Below are 16,819 nucleotides of genomic sequence, written 5' to 3'. Positions count from 1 at the left end.
GGGAAGCAGCAGCGTCCTATCTGGAATAGGATTGAAAGGTACGCTGTGAAGTAGTACACATAACTTCACAGTAAAGTTCCCAGTAAAGTTTCACAGTAAAGTTCCCTGTTTACTTTTAACCCGCGCCCCAGTGGCGGTCTCAGCCAACTTCGCCCTAGTGGGGGGGGGGGGGGGGCGGGCATATGTTACCACCCACCTCTAACTCAAAAACTAAGAGGGCTAGAAAGACGCGGTACAAAGCAGTCGATAGCTCTCAATGCGTACGTTGGAAAGTGTTTCGGTCATTTTTCACCTTAGAGCAATATTGGGGTCACCAGAGGTCATAAAGGTCAAAATTTGCCAATTGTCATTATATTTTTCAGAAAACATGCCGCTATCTCAGGAACTATGGTAGCTAGAAAAACGCATGGAAAAGCAATCGATAGCTTTTGAACTCTTCTTTTGAAAAGGTCATACTCAATATTGACCTCAGGTCAACGGTTTAGCCTCCAGAGGGCAAAAACTCCAAAAATAGCTGTTTTTACGAAAAGTGTTTTTCGACAATAACTTTCGACTACAAAAAGCCACGACATTTCTATTGCCAGAATCGTGTTCCCCTCACCGAGACGCGTCCAATGAACTATAATTTGACCTTGAAAGGTCAACTTGAAAATTTGACCTCAGGTCAAGGTCATGACCTGACCGGAAAAGGTCATGTTGCATATCAGTCGATGCGTCTCAACAAGACAAACACAATGAGACCATCCCCAGTGTTCTATCTCTTTCCAATTGCGAGTTATTGGCAAAAAAACTGTTTGTAGCCTCAAATGACCTCGGATGACCTTTCTACAGACTATCAGCAAAAATGACACCTTGGTCATCACGAGTGGACTAAATCATTGTGATTCTGAAATATTTGGACTGTTCCTACGCGTACACACAGATCTAGAGGCATTTTCATTTTTCTCCGTTGACTTGTAATGGAAAGGTCACGCCACTGACCTGACCTTAGGTCACGGATATAAAAATCTGAGATATACAAATTGTAGGCGCCCATAACAGCATGCAATCCACCAAGTTTAAAACCTTTCTGACAAACACTGCAGGCTGGACATGATTGCAAACTTTTTTGGCTTGGTCAGTTAACTTGACCTGGTGACCTGACCTGACATGATCTGGGGTCAAAAATTTCACACATTGTCCAAAATTGATGTACCAAAAGCTACCCCAAGCGGCGCGGCGCTACACGCCGCGGTTTTTTATTCACACACAAAAAACGCGACAGGGTGGTAACATATGCCCCCCCCCCCCCCACTGGGGCGAAGGTTAACCTCTCCATAGCTCTTCAACATACTGTTTTAGACGACACAGTCGAAACATAAGTCACTGTTTAGGCATTAGTCATTTTTTCGTGCAATTGAGGCAAGCAGAAAATCTCCAAGCCACCTGTCGTTTACCATCCATCCTGTTCATTCCCCTTCCACGGCCATATCTGCTCGTATCTGCGCGGCACACGTTACACTACGCACAGCCCGCGATGGAGAAATATCGGCCACAGACCAACGTCTCGAACTTTAGTCGTATATTGTCCCGCCGACACTAAAATATACACAACACGACGAAGCGGCGGGCGAAGCCCGGCAGATAGCGCAGAGAAGATCGCGAGCGACAGCGCAACACATTGTCCGCAGCGAAAACCGAGCCGACGCTAGCCGATGCTACAGGGGCCCGCCAGGGCTGGGAGGGGACCCGCTGGCACCGCCGCACCACCCACCTGCGCCGACCGCTCGACAAGCCGGACCTAAAACCGACACCGAGACCGTGTCCAGAAAAGAAACCGTCCAAAATCCAGTCAGGCCTATCACGCCCACATTCACAGTATACACTTTAAACAACATTACAAAAATACTGCCGGCTAAAATTTACGAAACCCGCAACAGGGCGAAGGCTGTATATACTATGTTCAGGTTATTGTTTACACGATTTACATAAGCTCCTCGCCGGAGGGTGGAAGTCTAGCGGGATGCTTCAGAGCGATCGTGGCTGCTGAACCACCCGCCACCCAGCGGCGCTCGCTCGAGTTGAGGTATGCACAATTCTACCGGCAGATGGCAGCGCTGCGGCGGCACCTTCAATAAAAGAAACCGACAGAACGCTGTACAAATGTTCCTAGGGATATTTGAGGACATGGTCAGTGTCTTTCATATTTAGCTAACCAAGGGCAGCTGAGCGGGGACGAACCAAACTCTGCCCGTGTGAGACGACGGCAGATCAGACGGGGGCGCTAGCTGCAACTGTGGCACGGCCGGCGGTGTACCGCGAGGGGCGCGCGACGGGCTGAGAGCGGCGGCCGCGGGGCCCGGCGGCCGTCAGTCAAAGATGGCCGTGCGCTTGTCGCGGTACTTGCCGCGCGCCTGCTGACGGCACTTGGTGGCCTCGTTCAGCTGGTACATCCTGTCCAGCTTGGAGAGACGCGGCACCTGCGAGCCAGCGCTCACCAGCGGCGCGCCGAGACCGAGCGCCGCGCGCACCAGCTCGTTCTGCTTCAGGTGCGTGTTGGTGCCCGACCGCAGCACCTGACGGCAGCAACAGCACGGAGCGACGGTCAGAGCAGCGGACGAAGGGATAACGGAGCGACGGACTGTCAGACGAGAGAAACAGACGGACAGGTGAACCGCCCGGTCTGCAAATCGACTAACGCGTATGACGGGGAGACGAGCAGGCCACTGGACTATATTAAAAGCAAAATTAAATTAAATTATCAAGGTATTTGAGGCCAATCAAACTAAACATTTCGGAAGTACGAGTAGTTATGCCACACCCAAAGTCGTACAATAAAAGAAGGGCCGTTTGACGACCGACAGGTCGGTAGCCTTACCGAGGCCAGGAAGTCGTACAGGCGCTTCTTGGACCACGTGTCGATCAGCAGCACCTCGCGGCCGAACTTGACCTGATCGTTCGGGTACTCATCGTCCTGTCCGGGCACAGCCGACGGTGTCACGAGGACAAGCACAAACAACGGAAAGCAGACCACATAGAACCGGTTATCAACGAGGAAAACCACACAGAATGGATCACAATCACGGCAAACAGCTGAATTAATGACAAAAATGCGGAAAATATGCATCAGAATACACAGTGAACACAGACTACTGGAGAGTCGAAAAACAACCACTACTGCCCTCTACGCCACTCAGCCTAGCCCAGGGGCCCGCAGCGCTGGCCTCCTCCACCCACCTCGAACGTGTGCAGGATGTCCCTGAAGACGCAGCGCTGCTGTTTGCGGTCGCTCTTCTTCCTGGTCTTGGTGGAGTCGGTGGCCAGCTGGCGCAGCTGGGCGCACAGGCCGTCCAGGTCGTCACCGACAAACTCATCATCGACGCTCCAGAGCAGCTCGTACAGCGCCACGATGGCCTCGCCGGCGGCGATGCGCAGCTCCACGTCTGGCGACTCGAGCAGGGCCGTCAGGCGCGGCAGCTGGCTGCGGAGGCGAGTAACAATCATTGTCAGTCACTCAGTAGGGTCGTGGTAGCCTGCCAGCAAAATGTTTATAAAAACATGAGCCATTACAACTTCCCTGATGTCTTCTTGAAAAGCTACGCACAGTACAGCAAGGCCACTGCAAGCCGATCACGGGTGCTCTTTGACCATGACCTTGGATGTCAAACCGCCTCACGACCTTACTTTCTCTTAATTGCCCTTCACCATTACTGTCTCTCGAGTTACCACTCAGAACTACTTTCTACCCACTTGCCGTGACCTTGGTTTCTAGCAATACCTCTCTACGATCTCGACACAGCTCCCAGCGTCCACCACTCTCTCCCTTTTCGTTCCTAAGCGCCTGCCCTGCAACTACCAGTGAGTCCACCGCTCCAGTATAACAGCCCCATTCACAACCTAACTTATCTAACCAAATCCTCTCCGCCACGCACTGTTTGAGACGTCGCACCCACCCCAGGACGGTTCCCGTGCAGCGACACCCACCTCTCTGCCACCTTCAGCAGCGCGTTGTGAGAGACGTCGGTGACCATCAGTGTCCAGGCCTGGAGGGCGGCGGTGGCCAGTGGCGGCGACACGGCGGCCGCGGCCGGGCCGGCGCCGCCGTCCCGACGCGCGCTGGAGAACACCAGCGACTCCAGCAGGGACATGTTGGCGTGTACCTCGGTCGGCTCAGCGTTACTCAGGTAGCAGATGGCACCCAGCGCCAGACAGCACTGCCGGCGGGAGACGGGCCAGGTCAGATACACGGGCGTGGGCAGAACACGTGTCAGCACGTGAGCAGATTGATTAACTCTGAAGGTCACAGAGCAGTGACAGTACAATAGACGACAACAGAACAGCGCAGGCCGGCAAACATGCCAGACAGAAACGCCAGGCGGGGGCGTAGATTGCTTCGCTTCGGGCAGTAAGTCGCGCTGTCAAACACTACACTATTTAGTGTGACGAAATTGCTACTTCTGACAGAGAAATCGTTCCTGCCAGCAAAGATCTTAAATATTTTAATTACTAAACCCGCATCAAGCACTGAATTGGCACGAAGCATCCTGGAGCATTCATACGTGGCGCTCCGGTCGGCGATGTGGTTACCTTGGCGCGCGCGGCGGCCGGCTGGGCGTTGTCGGCCACCAGTGTGGCCAGCGTGTGTCGCAGCTCGCTGTACACCAGCTCGACGCCGCTGACATCGGCCAGCTGCAGGCAGATGAGCACGGCCAGGTCGGCGGCCGCGGCCACCTCCACCGACTTGCCCTTCTTCAGACTCTTTTCCACCGTGTCACTCAGCGTCATCCGTCTGTGGAGGGTCACAGGCCACCATTGTTACACGGGGAGACAACGAAACGCGCCGCCTGCGTGCTAAAAAGGTAACGAAAACAGCCATAAAACAGCATATAATGTGGTCAGTCATATGGTCCGAAAAGCTTTTGTCCATGTCATGAATTGACAGAAAAGCTCGGCCGCAAAAAGGTCCGATTTGAAGAAAGGTCAACAGCCAGTGACAACAGGCACTCAACTTCAAGAGGCAGAGCATACAAATACCTTATCTCCATGTAACTTTTTGCGTCCATTTAACAATGTTGGCTCACGCACCCACTTGAGGGCAATCTTCATCACATAACACACGCTGCCTCCCCAACGGAGCCGCCGTACCCTCCTTATCCCGGACAAGGCCGCTCTCGAACTCGGACTCACCTTGACTCGACAAACTCTGGCACGTACTCCTTGCTGAAGGCGGTGCACAGCGCCAGCAGACTGTTGGTGCGTGTGGTGGCTGACTTGTCCAGAGCGCCGTCCATGGCCATACACACCTTCTCCTCGAAATGCTCGGCCTGTGATGATTCGTCCACATCCTGGTCCCCGCCTGTGTAACGCCGGCCGGTGAGGGAGGATCAGAAAGGGTACCGAGACGTGGATGGACTTATAAAGCCCGCCGGAGTGGGGAGAGATTAGCTGCGAGTTACCAAGGAGTCTCTCATGAACACTTAGCAGTGCCCCCAATGATGCAAACATGTGGAGGACACAGAACAGTCAAGGACAACGTGGGTCGTCTAGTACTACATGAAGTTCAGATAACGAAGTTATTTCAACTGAGGCAAACCCGTCACAAACACCTTGGAGTAGCCCCAGCCCATAGTCGCTATCCCTTTAGCACTCTACTGTAATGTAGAGTCCACGGTAAGGGACGTCTGCCACACGATGTGAAAATCGCGCGCAGTTACTCACAGACGCTGCCGTCGCAGACACTGCGCTCGTCCAAAGAGCTGGTGATGCTGATGGTGTCGCTGTGGTGAAGCTCTTCGTCGGCGTCCCCGCCGCGACCCCGTCCCCCTGTCAAAGAGGGAAGGTCAGGTCAGACACAGGGCTTCCCTCCCCGGCCCATTATAACAGGAACACGCCAGGGCAGTCAGACGCCAACACCCCGGCCAAAGACCGCCCTACTGTGGAAGGAGAGGGAAGGAATGGAAGAACTGTCCGTCCTGTCCCCTGTGAAACGGATGGTGCAGGTGAGCGCCAGGCCTTCGGTCCCTACCCCTTCCCGTCTCTCTCCGATCATAGTGGAGGGTTAAAACCAGTAAAACGCCTTTTGGGCGAAGAACGAGCGAGCGAGATAGTGAGCCATGCACGTGCGCAAGGGCGAGAGGGTACTTCCAACGGGCTTGTGCAAAGCACCCTTCTAACCGGTCGCTAGCGGTGTGCCAAATTTGAACGCAATCGGCCCAGCCGTTCCTGAGATCTGAGGCCTGTTTCACTAAAAACTTGTATTTACAAGTGTTTGTAGTTTACAATTCATAAGTATTTTTACCAACTACGTAAAAACCGATTTCACTAAGCTTCATCGCCAGTGGCACCTCCGATAAGAAAATGTTTGCAAATAAACTTGTAAACAGTAAAAATGTTTTTAATCAAGAACTATAGCATGTTAAAGATATTGCTTCTTTGTGTCAAATATTGTCTAGTATTCATGTCAAAAGCTGCCTAATCAAATTATAAATAATGATGCTGTTGGAAAAAGATATAAATGATAGTTCACATTGTCCTATTATTGAAAGAAAATAACACGCAAAATATTTGACAGCAGAAGACTGTTGAATGCAATTATGGCGCGCGAATGACAAAACATGACGATATTTTAATACCGATTATTTTGCTTCTTAGGGCGTGTGCTAAGTAAAAATTGAGCATGAAACGACTCAACAAAGCATAGTTGTTCTAAATATATGACTGTTTTGCATTATTGCACAAAAAGTATCAAAATTCCGAACGTCAGGACCACTGGAATTTCAGGTTTGTAATTAAGATGTTTTCTTTCAAGTTTCTGGTCTTCGTGAAACAGAAAGTTTGAGATTCCCATGTTTTCTAGCAAACTTTTTCTTGTAAAAAAGTTTGCAAATTTTAAACTCAAAATTCATGTTCAAAGGTTTCGTGAAATCCAAATCTCAAATGTTGGTAATTATTTCTTGTAAACTCAAGCTTTTCCTTTGTAAATACAAGTTTTATTTGTTAGTGAAACAGGCCTCTGGAAGCGGCATTCTGCACGTGTGCACGTGCAAGCGGGGTCCAAACTGACTTTTGCATGGCACCCTACTAACTGGTCCCCAACCGTGTACCAAATTTGAGCGCAATCGGCCCAGCCGTTCTCGAGATCTGGGAGCGCCCCCTGCACGTGCGCACGTGCTGTAGCACCCCAACCTTAACCCTCGCCGGACCTATTGGTTTTCTACATACGCGCCGGCCGAGGGGGGGGGGGGGCGGGTACGACCCCCCCCTCGCCGTTTCGCTCCTGGTGGAGCTAGCGCGTCGCGGAAAAAACGAGCGTGTGCGCCGTTACGAGACGCAGAGATTGGTACCCGATTTTAAGGTCCTAGGTCAACCGGTGACCTCTGAGGTCAGGTCAAGTGCCCCAAGGTACGGTTCAGTTTTTGGTGAATAACTTCGCAAAAAACGGCCGCAGAGCGCCGATTTTGGCAGCATCGTGTTCGTCTCGCTCAGGCGCGTCGAATGATATACTTTTTGTCCGGGTCAGGTCAACTTGGGGTGTTGACCTCAGGTCAAGGTCAGGTCAGCACCCCCAGGTCACGAAGTTGGTCGAAAGAGGTCATGTCGCATATCATTCGATTCGGCAGGTCTTCCTGAGTCCATTGGTGGCTTTCCCGACTCGCTAGCTCAATTTGATCAAGAGTTATTGACGAAAAACTAATATGACCTTGATGACGTCATAAATGACGTCACGCAAGGTCAACATTGCAAAAGTGACGCATCTAACCTTGCAAGGAGTGCATAAAATCACGATTCTGTGTGCTTGAGATAGTTGGAGATCGTTCCCGACGCCAGAATAGCAGTTTTCATTTTTCCCCATTGACTTATAATGGTGAGGTCACGAAAATGACCTGACCTCATATGACCTTTAGGAAAAATCCGAGATATACAAGTTGTGGGACTCATAATGGATACTAGATCCTGCAAGTTTCATTTCCCTGTGACATCTCCTCTGGCAGTGAGGGCGTTGCGAAGTTGCGACATCTGAAGACCGTGCAGAGGTTCACTTATGACGTCATAGGTCAGTGACCTGACCTGACCCAAAAATGCGGTTGGTGTCAAAAGATGCGGCTTGGATCAAAGGTCAGGTATGCCAAGTTTCAGCTCTCTATCGCCAGCGTGTTCGGAGCTATCGCGAAAAAACCCTATGGGGGGGGGGCGGCACCCGCCCCCCCCCCTCGGCCGGCGAGGGTTAACACATGCAGATGAATTATCTGATGAAGACCTAACTGTGTACCGAGTATCGGCCCAACCGTTGTGCCGTTATTGAGGCTGCAATTTTGGGGGTTCTTAAAAAATGTCCAACTTTACCACGCGCCACGTGCGGTGGTTGGCAAGAAGCGCATGGTGGTCATCACACCACATAACTCTTACGTCCAAGTGACATTCAGTAAAGAAGACCGCTTGTCAATCGGTTGTCCCGTTCCTAAGATATAAGCTTTTGAAGAGCGTCCCCACGGCCGGCCGGCCGCTCATACTCAGGATTTTCCCTTAATTCAGTATGAACTCGCTCGCTCGCTGCGCTCGCTCGCTCGTAACAATCAACAAGACACAGAGCTTTTCGTCGAAGCAGCATATATGCATGCACATCTGTCTACAGTAAATACATGGCTGGAATAAGGATCGCGCATGTTGTGACTACACCACTAGAAAAAAGGGAAACTTAGCGGGCAAGTTCACGGCATTGTCTTACGAGTTCTGATAGCGTTCACAATATCAACAGCTCTGGTTGACCTTGTGGAGCCGGTTCTAAACGCTTCGGAAACTGTACACCTCTATTGTATGTACTGGGTTGGAAACAGAGCACGTCGCTGCCACACATTGCACTGTGGAGCACCAGCTGATATAAGCGAGGCCAAACGAAGCATTTAAACGCATTATGTAACGCAAGATTGGTGTCGGTCGGCGGCTCGCAACTATCATTTTGTTTCGTTCATAAATTGATTACGAGATTTCTCAAGAAACCTGCTTCATGTGAGAAAGCAGTAAAAAGCTTCTATCGATTTTCAATCTATGTAAAATGCTTCTAACGATTTAAATGGTTATCAATCAATCAATCAATCAATCAATTTATTTAACATCCCATCATATTAAGTTATATCGATCCCATTGCTACTTGCTAGCTCCTAAGAGTATCCATGGGTTATGTATCCTACTTCTGAGAAGCTATATCGATCCCATTGCTAGCTCCTAAGAGTATCCATGGGTTATGTATCCTACTTCTGAGGATAGGATGCAGGGTGATTGAGCCGCTTCCATATCACGTGGACTCGTGTTCGTATGTTTGCTTCCCTCTCGTTTCGTGTTTCGCTAACGACTGGCGGGCGGGTGCGGTGAGCGCTGCCGGTTGCACGGCGCCGCTGCGCTGTTCCGGCGCTGCCCACGCCGCGCACCAAGGTCGCTCCGTCGGTCGGCTGACTGACGGTCGGCGGTAGTTCGGTGCTGACCCAGATACGCACAGCTGGCGCAGCCACCGGCCGACGGCGGACGCACCGACGGAGCGCCGGCCACGCCCGCTCCAGTGAGAGACGGGGTCGGTCGCAGCGCATCATCGTTACAATGACACGGAAGATCATCGTCACACCGACACGGGAGATCATAGTCACACCGACAGGAGATCATAGTCACACCGACAGGAGATCATAGTCACACCGACAGGAGATCATAGTCACACCGACAGGAGATCATAGTCACACGGACACGCCTCACCGACGGCAATCATTGTCGAAGGGAGGACATCGTCATGCCGACGCGGGATCCCATTTACCAATATAAATGGGTCCTCCTTATTATCCTAAAATCTACATTTAAAAAATCATATATCTAGAGCAGATTATTTTTGTCCCAAAAGCTTTAACTCCCCAAGACCATGCCTGCTGGCCCATGTCGGATAATGAGTTTTGGTTTAATCAGCAAAATCTGTCTTTAGCACTCAAGCTATCATAAGATATTGTTAGATCTGCTCTTGCATTGATCAAGTAAGGCTTACCTTACCTTATCTCAAAAACTCCACAAATCTACCCCTTGAGTAAAAAGAAAGATAATTGGCAACATATTTCCATATCTGCACCAGTCCTCTGGTAACCACTCAATAGTTTGTACCAAAAAATTCAAATTCATGGGTAAGGACAGATTATCAGCCTAAGAGACCTAAATGCAGTTTATAAATGATGGGTGTAGGAACAAAACATCAATAAACTATGTCAAATTCATCATTTCAAATGAAAATTGTTAGCATAGTAAATAATTCAAACAGTTTTGATCAGATCCTGATGTGCATTAGCTAGAAGACATACCTAGCCAGCAAGTAACAGATTGGGTGCCAAAGAGACACATGCTATCCAATCCATAATCCAACACATTTATCATTCTTCGTTTTCCTTGTGTCCTGTCATGTAGGACCAGCATCTTTGCATCACACATAGTTATACATACAATAACATCCACATACCTCATAGCCTTTCAGTTGAGGTGAATATGAGATGAAAAGCAAAGGATACAGATAGGATAAGGGACATTGTTGAAAAATTATGAAGGACTACAAGTGCTGCTGCTGCCCAGCTCACAGCTGGTGCTGTGCACATTTGAATCCTGGCAAGAAGGATAGATTGAATGTTGAAGGAAATCACTGGGACCCTATTAAATGAAAACTTGATAAAAGAAAAACTGCTGAAGGCAAGAGCAGGGCACTTAAGAGTCATGAGTTTGTACCTAGCTTGTAATCAAGTAGTCATTTCTTTGTTCTTTAGGTTTCCGAATGGTGAGATCATTGCCCATGTTCAACTGTGTTAAATGTATGAGTACAAACAGCTTATGACTTGAATTTTATTAATACACTCCATTTAGGGTAGACTTCTACCTACCAAGTACCTATCTGGTTTGGTAGTCATAAAGCAGGCATCACACTTTTGTTTTTGCAACCATGGAGACTTAGGTTGCAGATTTGGTACATACTTAGGTTGTAGGTTTTAGGTTGTAGGCTATAGGCTGTGGGTTGCATGTTAGGTTAGTTCAGGTAAGGTTAGGTTGGTTTTGGTTTGGTCTGGTACTGTGCCTCTGCTTGGTTGCAAAACAATTGTGACAACTGCTTTATGAGTGACTATGACTACCCCTAGTTTTTCAGCATGCAAAATTCTGTGGCTGGACAATAACTAACTAGTTATTCATAAATAACTTGATGAATAACTAGGTACGGCTCTCCAGTAAAAGTCTTGTTGGTTTTGCTTTTTCGGACATATCTGGTCCTATATAATGTTCAAATGCTTAAGTATCAACCCGAATTATGTGTATGCATATTTACCACGAGACTGTGAAATTGCATTGTTGTATGCCAAATACTTTCCTAGATATTCACCAAAAACCTCATTTTCTGCCGTTTGGGGTATTCTGGCCGCAATCTTCCTGGGATCGCCTATGACATCAGTAGAGCCATCTAACGAGAGGAACGCAGAAACACAGAATCATGAATGAATCGAGCGCGTAGTAAACAGTGTATGAAAGGGAGACTCGGCAGAGGCTATCCGGGTGGCCGGCGCGCGGCGCACCCTTAGGCATCGGCCGACCCTTCGGACCGCGTGGGGTCAGAGGTCGCGCTCGGGAAGTCTCGGCTCTGGGTTTAAGCGCTGTGCAGTCAGGAAGGGAGGATAGGATAGCGCTAGCCCGACTGACTAGTGTCTCGGCTGATTCGTATGGGGTGGAAGGGGGCACAGAACGGGATGGTGGCTAGTGGTGGGTGATGGGATGGTGGTTAGGTTAGTGCGTACTGCGTAGAACGTAGCTGAACATGCATTGTTTTTTTTTCATGGCAAACAACATGCAGCATAATGTGCGGGATTATGCCAGAACTCATACAAAAGGGTAATAATATTTCGGCCGAGGGAGTGAATCAGTGCCATGACAAAGCATGACGATGCTGCCAAAATCGGGATGCTTTTTTGCCCCCATTTTTTTACCCCTAACATGCAGCGCTTAATCCGAACTTAGAGGTCCCCGACTGACCTTAGACCTTAAAATCGCACCTATCCGGTGCGCCACCTTTTCTTCAGGGGCGCTCTTCTTGGTTGTATCTGTTCTTACCAATAACTAAAGCAAATCGAATGTATAATAAAAAGGCATACCTCGAACACAGTTTTATTCACACCCGCTCGTGTGCATACTTGTTTTGACCTATACCTTCTCGCATCATAATATTACTTCAGTGCTTAACCCTCAACGGAATTTTGGGTTTTCTGCATACGAGTATACCCCGGCCGAGGGGGGGGGGGGTGATTGCGACCACTCTCCGTCTTTTTGCCCCTAATTGAGCTAGCGCCTTGCGGATAAAACTGAGCGCGTGCGTCGTATGAGATGCAGCAACTGGTACCCGATTTGAATGTCTCGGGTCAACCGATAAACTCTGAGGTCAGCTCAAAGTCGCGGGATCGGTTTTTGGTAAACAACTTCACCACTTAAGTGATTACAGAGCCAACATTATAGCACCATCGAGTTTTGCATGCTCAACTTCAAGCGCGTCGAATAGTATAGGCTTTGTTTTCGTTGAGGTCAATTTAAGGCATGTTCACATCAGGTCATGGTCAGGGCAGAGCCACTCAGGCCACGAAGCTGGCCCAAGGAGGTCATATATGTAGCTTCTTCGATTCGGTAGGTCCTCACAAGTCCACTGGTGGCTTCCCGACTCGCTATCTCAATTTGATCGGGACTCTTTGGTGAAAACTCCTGTGACCTTAGTGACGTCATAAATGAAGTCGCCTAACTTTAAGAATGGAAAAGTGAATGCTGGGGCTTGCAAAGATTGTATAAAATCGCGAATTAATGCGCTTGAGACAGCTTTAGATGGCTCCTGGCGCCAAAATAACAGCTTTCATATGTCCCAACTGATCGATAATCGTGAGGTTGCGTGTCCGACCTGACTTCAGGTCACTCTTAAGAAAAATACGAGATAGCTACATACAAGTTGTGAGGCCTCTGTGAGATAGTACTAGATCATATAAGCTTCATTCCACGTTGAAAAGTCCCCTGGCACGAAGGGTGCTGCGACGTCGCGACATTTTGGGACCTTACAGAGGTTCACTTTTGACGTCATTGGTCAACGGCCTGACCATAACCTTCGCACTTGTAGGAGGGTGTCGAACAGCCCTCCTACCCTCAGTTTTTCGCAAATAACTCGCGCAAAAAGCGGCTGATTGCGACGACACTTTCAGTACCCTCGAGTCAATCAATATTACGCCTACCCTGTAATTTATATGACCCTGATTCAAAAGACCTTTGACTTGTGATTTGTTTTCTGAAACCATGTTTGGCCGGAATCGCGTTTTGGCGTATTTCGCGTAGAGCGCGTTTTATGTCTTTTTGTGGCTTTAAGCGATCAAACATGTGAAAGGATGTTGATCCCATGGATTCTAGTGGGTATCAAGGTCACGTGAAGGTCAGTCAGGTCACTGATCTTTGATGACCTTTGTTCACTCTTTCGAGTTCTACATGTTTCTAGGGTAGATTTTGGAGTTGATTTTGCATTTAGAAGCCGTTTGAACATTTAAGAAGTAGTTTTGGTTCCCTCGTAACATGTGACCTGATGCACGAAAACATCATCTGTGATCAAAACTAACTTGAACTTCGTGATCAGCACCCCGCAAAACCCTATAACAGCTTCACTTTACGAAGCTCTAACAGGTCCCGATTCCCCGACTTTTGAGTTATATTGACCTGTCAACCAATGACCTAGGACCGTGAAATTGGGTATCATCGGCCTCCTCTCGTCACGGGCAACACGCTCTTTTTTTTCGCGAAGCGTTTGCTCGATCAAGGGCTGAACGGCAAAGGGGTCCAATGGACCCTCCTCCCCCCTTACGATAGACGCTGGCAAAACACCAATATGGGCGAGGGTGAAAATACAGCTGCTGTCATAAAAATTCAGCTTAAATCAAAGGTTAGGCTTGCCAAATTTCAGCAGCTAACAAAAATAAACATGTGGAGGCGGCACCTCCCCGCCCCCCCCTCTCCTCTCGGCCACTGCCAGCGAGGTTTTAAACGTATCATACACGTTACAAGGCATCATATATCAAGATGACACAACCCAGCAGCCATATGCACTGAACAAAAACTTATTACCCACGCTAGTATAACGGCACCATAGCACATGGTCGAGACTGTCGTCAGCCACGGACGCGCACTCGACCAACCCTCTGAGCCCGTTGACTGCGGGTGACCTTGACATGTCAAGCCTGATCGGCGGCCGGCCGCTGTCGTGCGGTTACACGCGGAGGAGAGGGAGACACAAAGCTCTGCGTTATAGTTGACCTCTGACCTTTCCCTGCGCCCTGGTCACTGACCCCGCTCCATGTCGCTGGGCGGTGGCATGGCGGTGGAAACCGGTTCTAGCCTCTACACATGCCACCATTCTAACCCTCCCCTCCCCACGCTACTACGCGGCGTGGAGTACGCTCGTGCGTAACTGGGCGGAGCAAGGGGTCACGCGATACAGGGGCGGAACTGGTTGCCCTCCCGCTCGCCGAGCGACCTACGACTAATACCCTGGAGAACCGTACCTCATAATTTTCTAAGCAATGATAATTAGTTCCATACAATATAAATAAATGATGTTTAAAATAAATAATGAAAAATTAGCCCACAATAACCTTTTACTAACAGGCTAAATTGATACTGATCTGAGGCCAGTTTAAGCATCAGAAAAATAGCCGTCTGCTGTAACTTTTTGCTGATGTCGGCTTCACATACGGAACGTATATGGTAAAGCCCTATCCTCTTACCGCTTATGTGCCGTGCCCACTGCCCAAAGCATTTCAATTTACACTATGTATGTGAAGTGGTCTTTAGGCAAAGAATTCTGGCAGGCGGCTATTTTTCTGTTGGTAAAACTGGCCTCATTGTCGGTGTATGGTCTGGACCCAGCCTACATAGTCCATATGGTACAACTACACCAGGAACATTGGGAAGCAATTTTAACCAGATGATTTAACACCCACCAAATTCACTCACATTTTATCTGGATAGCATATTCAATGTATCTAGTATCTACCATATGAAGCTCATATAAATAGGAGAAGAAAGAAGACAATGATGGCGCAACTCACCCGATTTTCCGCCAGCCTTTTTCCTATTTCCTTTGGGCATCTTGAATATGATTTCGCTACTACTAGTCGAGATCAGGATATACAAGTTCTGTGTATATAACTCCAAACGATTTCAACCGCTTTACTCTCCACTATCGATAATTTAGAACGGGACAACAGTATCATGGCTTGACTTTTCCGTGAAACGGAAAACTCTGATTCATAACGCCAGATGGTGTTGTATTGGAAAGTCGAAGGAAAATAAATGCCGCGCTGCGCCGCAGTCGTAACGTAAAAGAAATGTCCTTGGATTTGTGTTGCATAATATCAATTTCTTGACATAAATTTCATAAAATGTTATGTCAGATGTATGTCAAATAGAACTTAAATGTTTTCTATTGCTATTTAAATCTTACTACGAGGTAATTAGTAAACGGAAAATATTTAGCATTGCAAAGAGAAAGGACAGCTAAATCAAATGTTACACGCCTTGCCATTTCCAACACATGACAACATTACGCATCGAATGGTAATGTGTTACATGAGTGACCAATACTTGCTTGACTATTGCTTGTATTTTTAGTATTTACTTATACAGGCTAGGTTTGCACTGGGCGACGGGCCAGACTGACTGAAATGGGGAAGAATAAAACTGTTAGGCATCGAGGGCTGTTTGGACTTTGGTTTACCTATCCAAAGTTTTATCAAACCTTTATGGCACTAGGGCACGCAGGCTGCTTGGGATTATTTGCGCCCTCGTACTCTGTAGGCCGATCATTCCCTCTTCATTATTCTCAACTTTTTTGACGATCGCAAGGGCAATAGAGATAGGGGCCGTGGCACTCGTTTTTTTATTACTCCTACGGATGCATGAATAGGAATAGACAACGAACGGGCCAACACGGTTGTCATCCCCCATCAGCGGATCCCTCCCCGTCAGTTCCGATTGGTCCCCCAGTACAGAGCTTTGCCATGTAAGCTGGTACTAAGCACGTGATGAATGTGCCACGCCAGTGCTCAGCTTCGAAAGAAATGGACATTCCAGCTCACAATTAGTTTCTTGATGACCCGTCGCCCGTCATAGGCGCGGGAACCGGGGTGGGGGTAGCTCCCCCCCCCCCCCCCTCCAACTCTGGGCCGTGGGAGCGGTGCCCCCACAACTCTGAGACGGAATATCACACTTGTTTTGCAAATGTTTTTTTAAGCCAAGGGATAAAAAATAAGTGGCCTAAAACCGGTGAGAAAATTTGATTTGGGGGTAGGTACCTAGGTTGATTTATATTAAATGGTGTGCCCCCCCCCCCCAGTCTGAAAGCAGTTCCCGCGCCCCTGTCGCCCGTTGTCCACATACATATACCACATATCGCCCTATATCAAATAATAGCCGTGGCTCTCGGTTTGTCAACTGTCTCAAAAATCAACTCGCTAGCTGAAATATATTTGCATTCACTTGAGACGGCTGAACATCGAAGGTCGATTAGTGGCAATACCCAACAGCCGCATGGGAGGCCAGATGCGAGGCCGCGTGAAGTCGTTGAGCTAGAGTGCGAGAAAAAAGGAAAGTCGTATTCGGTATCACTGTTGGATCAAGGGAGATACATTAGGGCAAAGCATATCTTGATGCTTCCAAGGGTGTCCTATGTCCAAAACTCAGCAGTGCCATTTTGTTCCGGAACTGAACGTCTCGGAGAGTCTTGCCCACAGGCCACAGGCATAGCCGGGAGAATGGCATGCGTAAA

General features: G+C 48.8%; 1 protein-coding gene across 1 annotated transcript; it reads right to left on the bottom strand.

The window, feature by feature from the left end:
- Positions 1–1,546: 1,546 nt before the first annotated feature.
- LOC122382240 (interferon-related developmental regulator 2-like) lies at positions 1,547–15,381 on the bottom strand. Its single transcript, XM_043367329.1, has 8 exons — positions 15,102–15,381; positions 5,698–5,802; positions 5,167–5,335; positions 4,567–4,768; positions 3,964–4,193; positions 3,217–3,460; positions 2,858–2,953; positions 1,547–2,555 (listed from the first exon to the last, which is right to left on the bottom strand). Exons 1-8 carry the CDS (start codon positions 15,139–15,141, stop codon positions 2,349–2,351), a joined length of 1,293 nt encoding a protein of 430 aa, XP_043223264.1. The 5' UTR covers positions 15,142–15,381; the 3' UTR covers positions 1,547–2,348.
- Between the last annotated feature and the right edge of the window lie 1,438 nt (positions 15,382–16,819).

Source organism: Amphibalanus amphitrite, unplaced genomic scaffold (assembly GCF_019059575.1).
Source record: "Amphibalanus amphitrite isolate SeventyFive unplaced genomic scaffold, NRLGWU_Aamphi_draft 000135F_arrow, whole genome shotgun sequence".
NCBI classification, from domain to species: Eukaryota; Metazoa; Arthropoda; class Thecostraca; order Balanomorpha; family Balanidae; genus Amphibalanus; species Amphibalanus amphitrite.
Note: the sequence above shows the minus strand (reverse complement) of the source record. Positions and strands in the feature narration are given on the sequence as shown.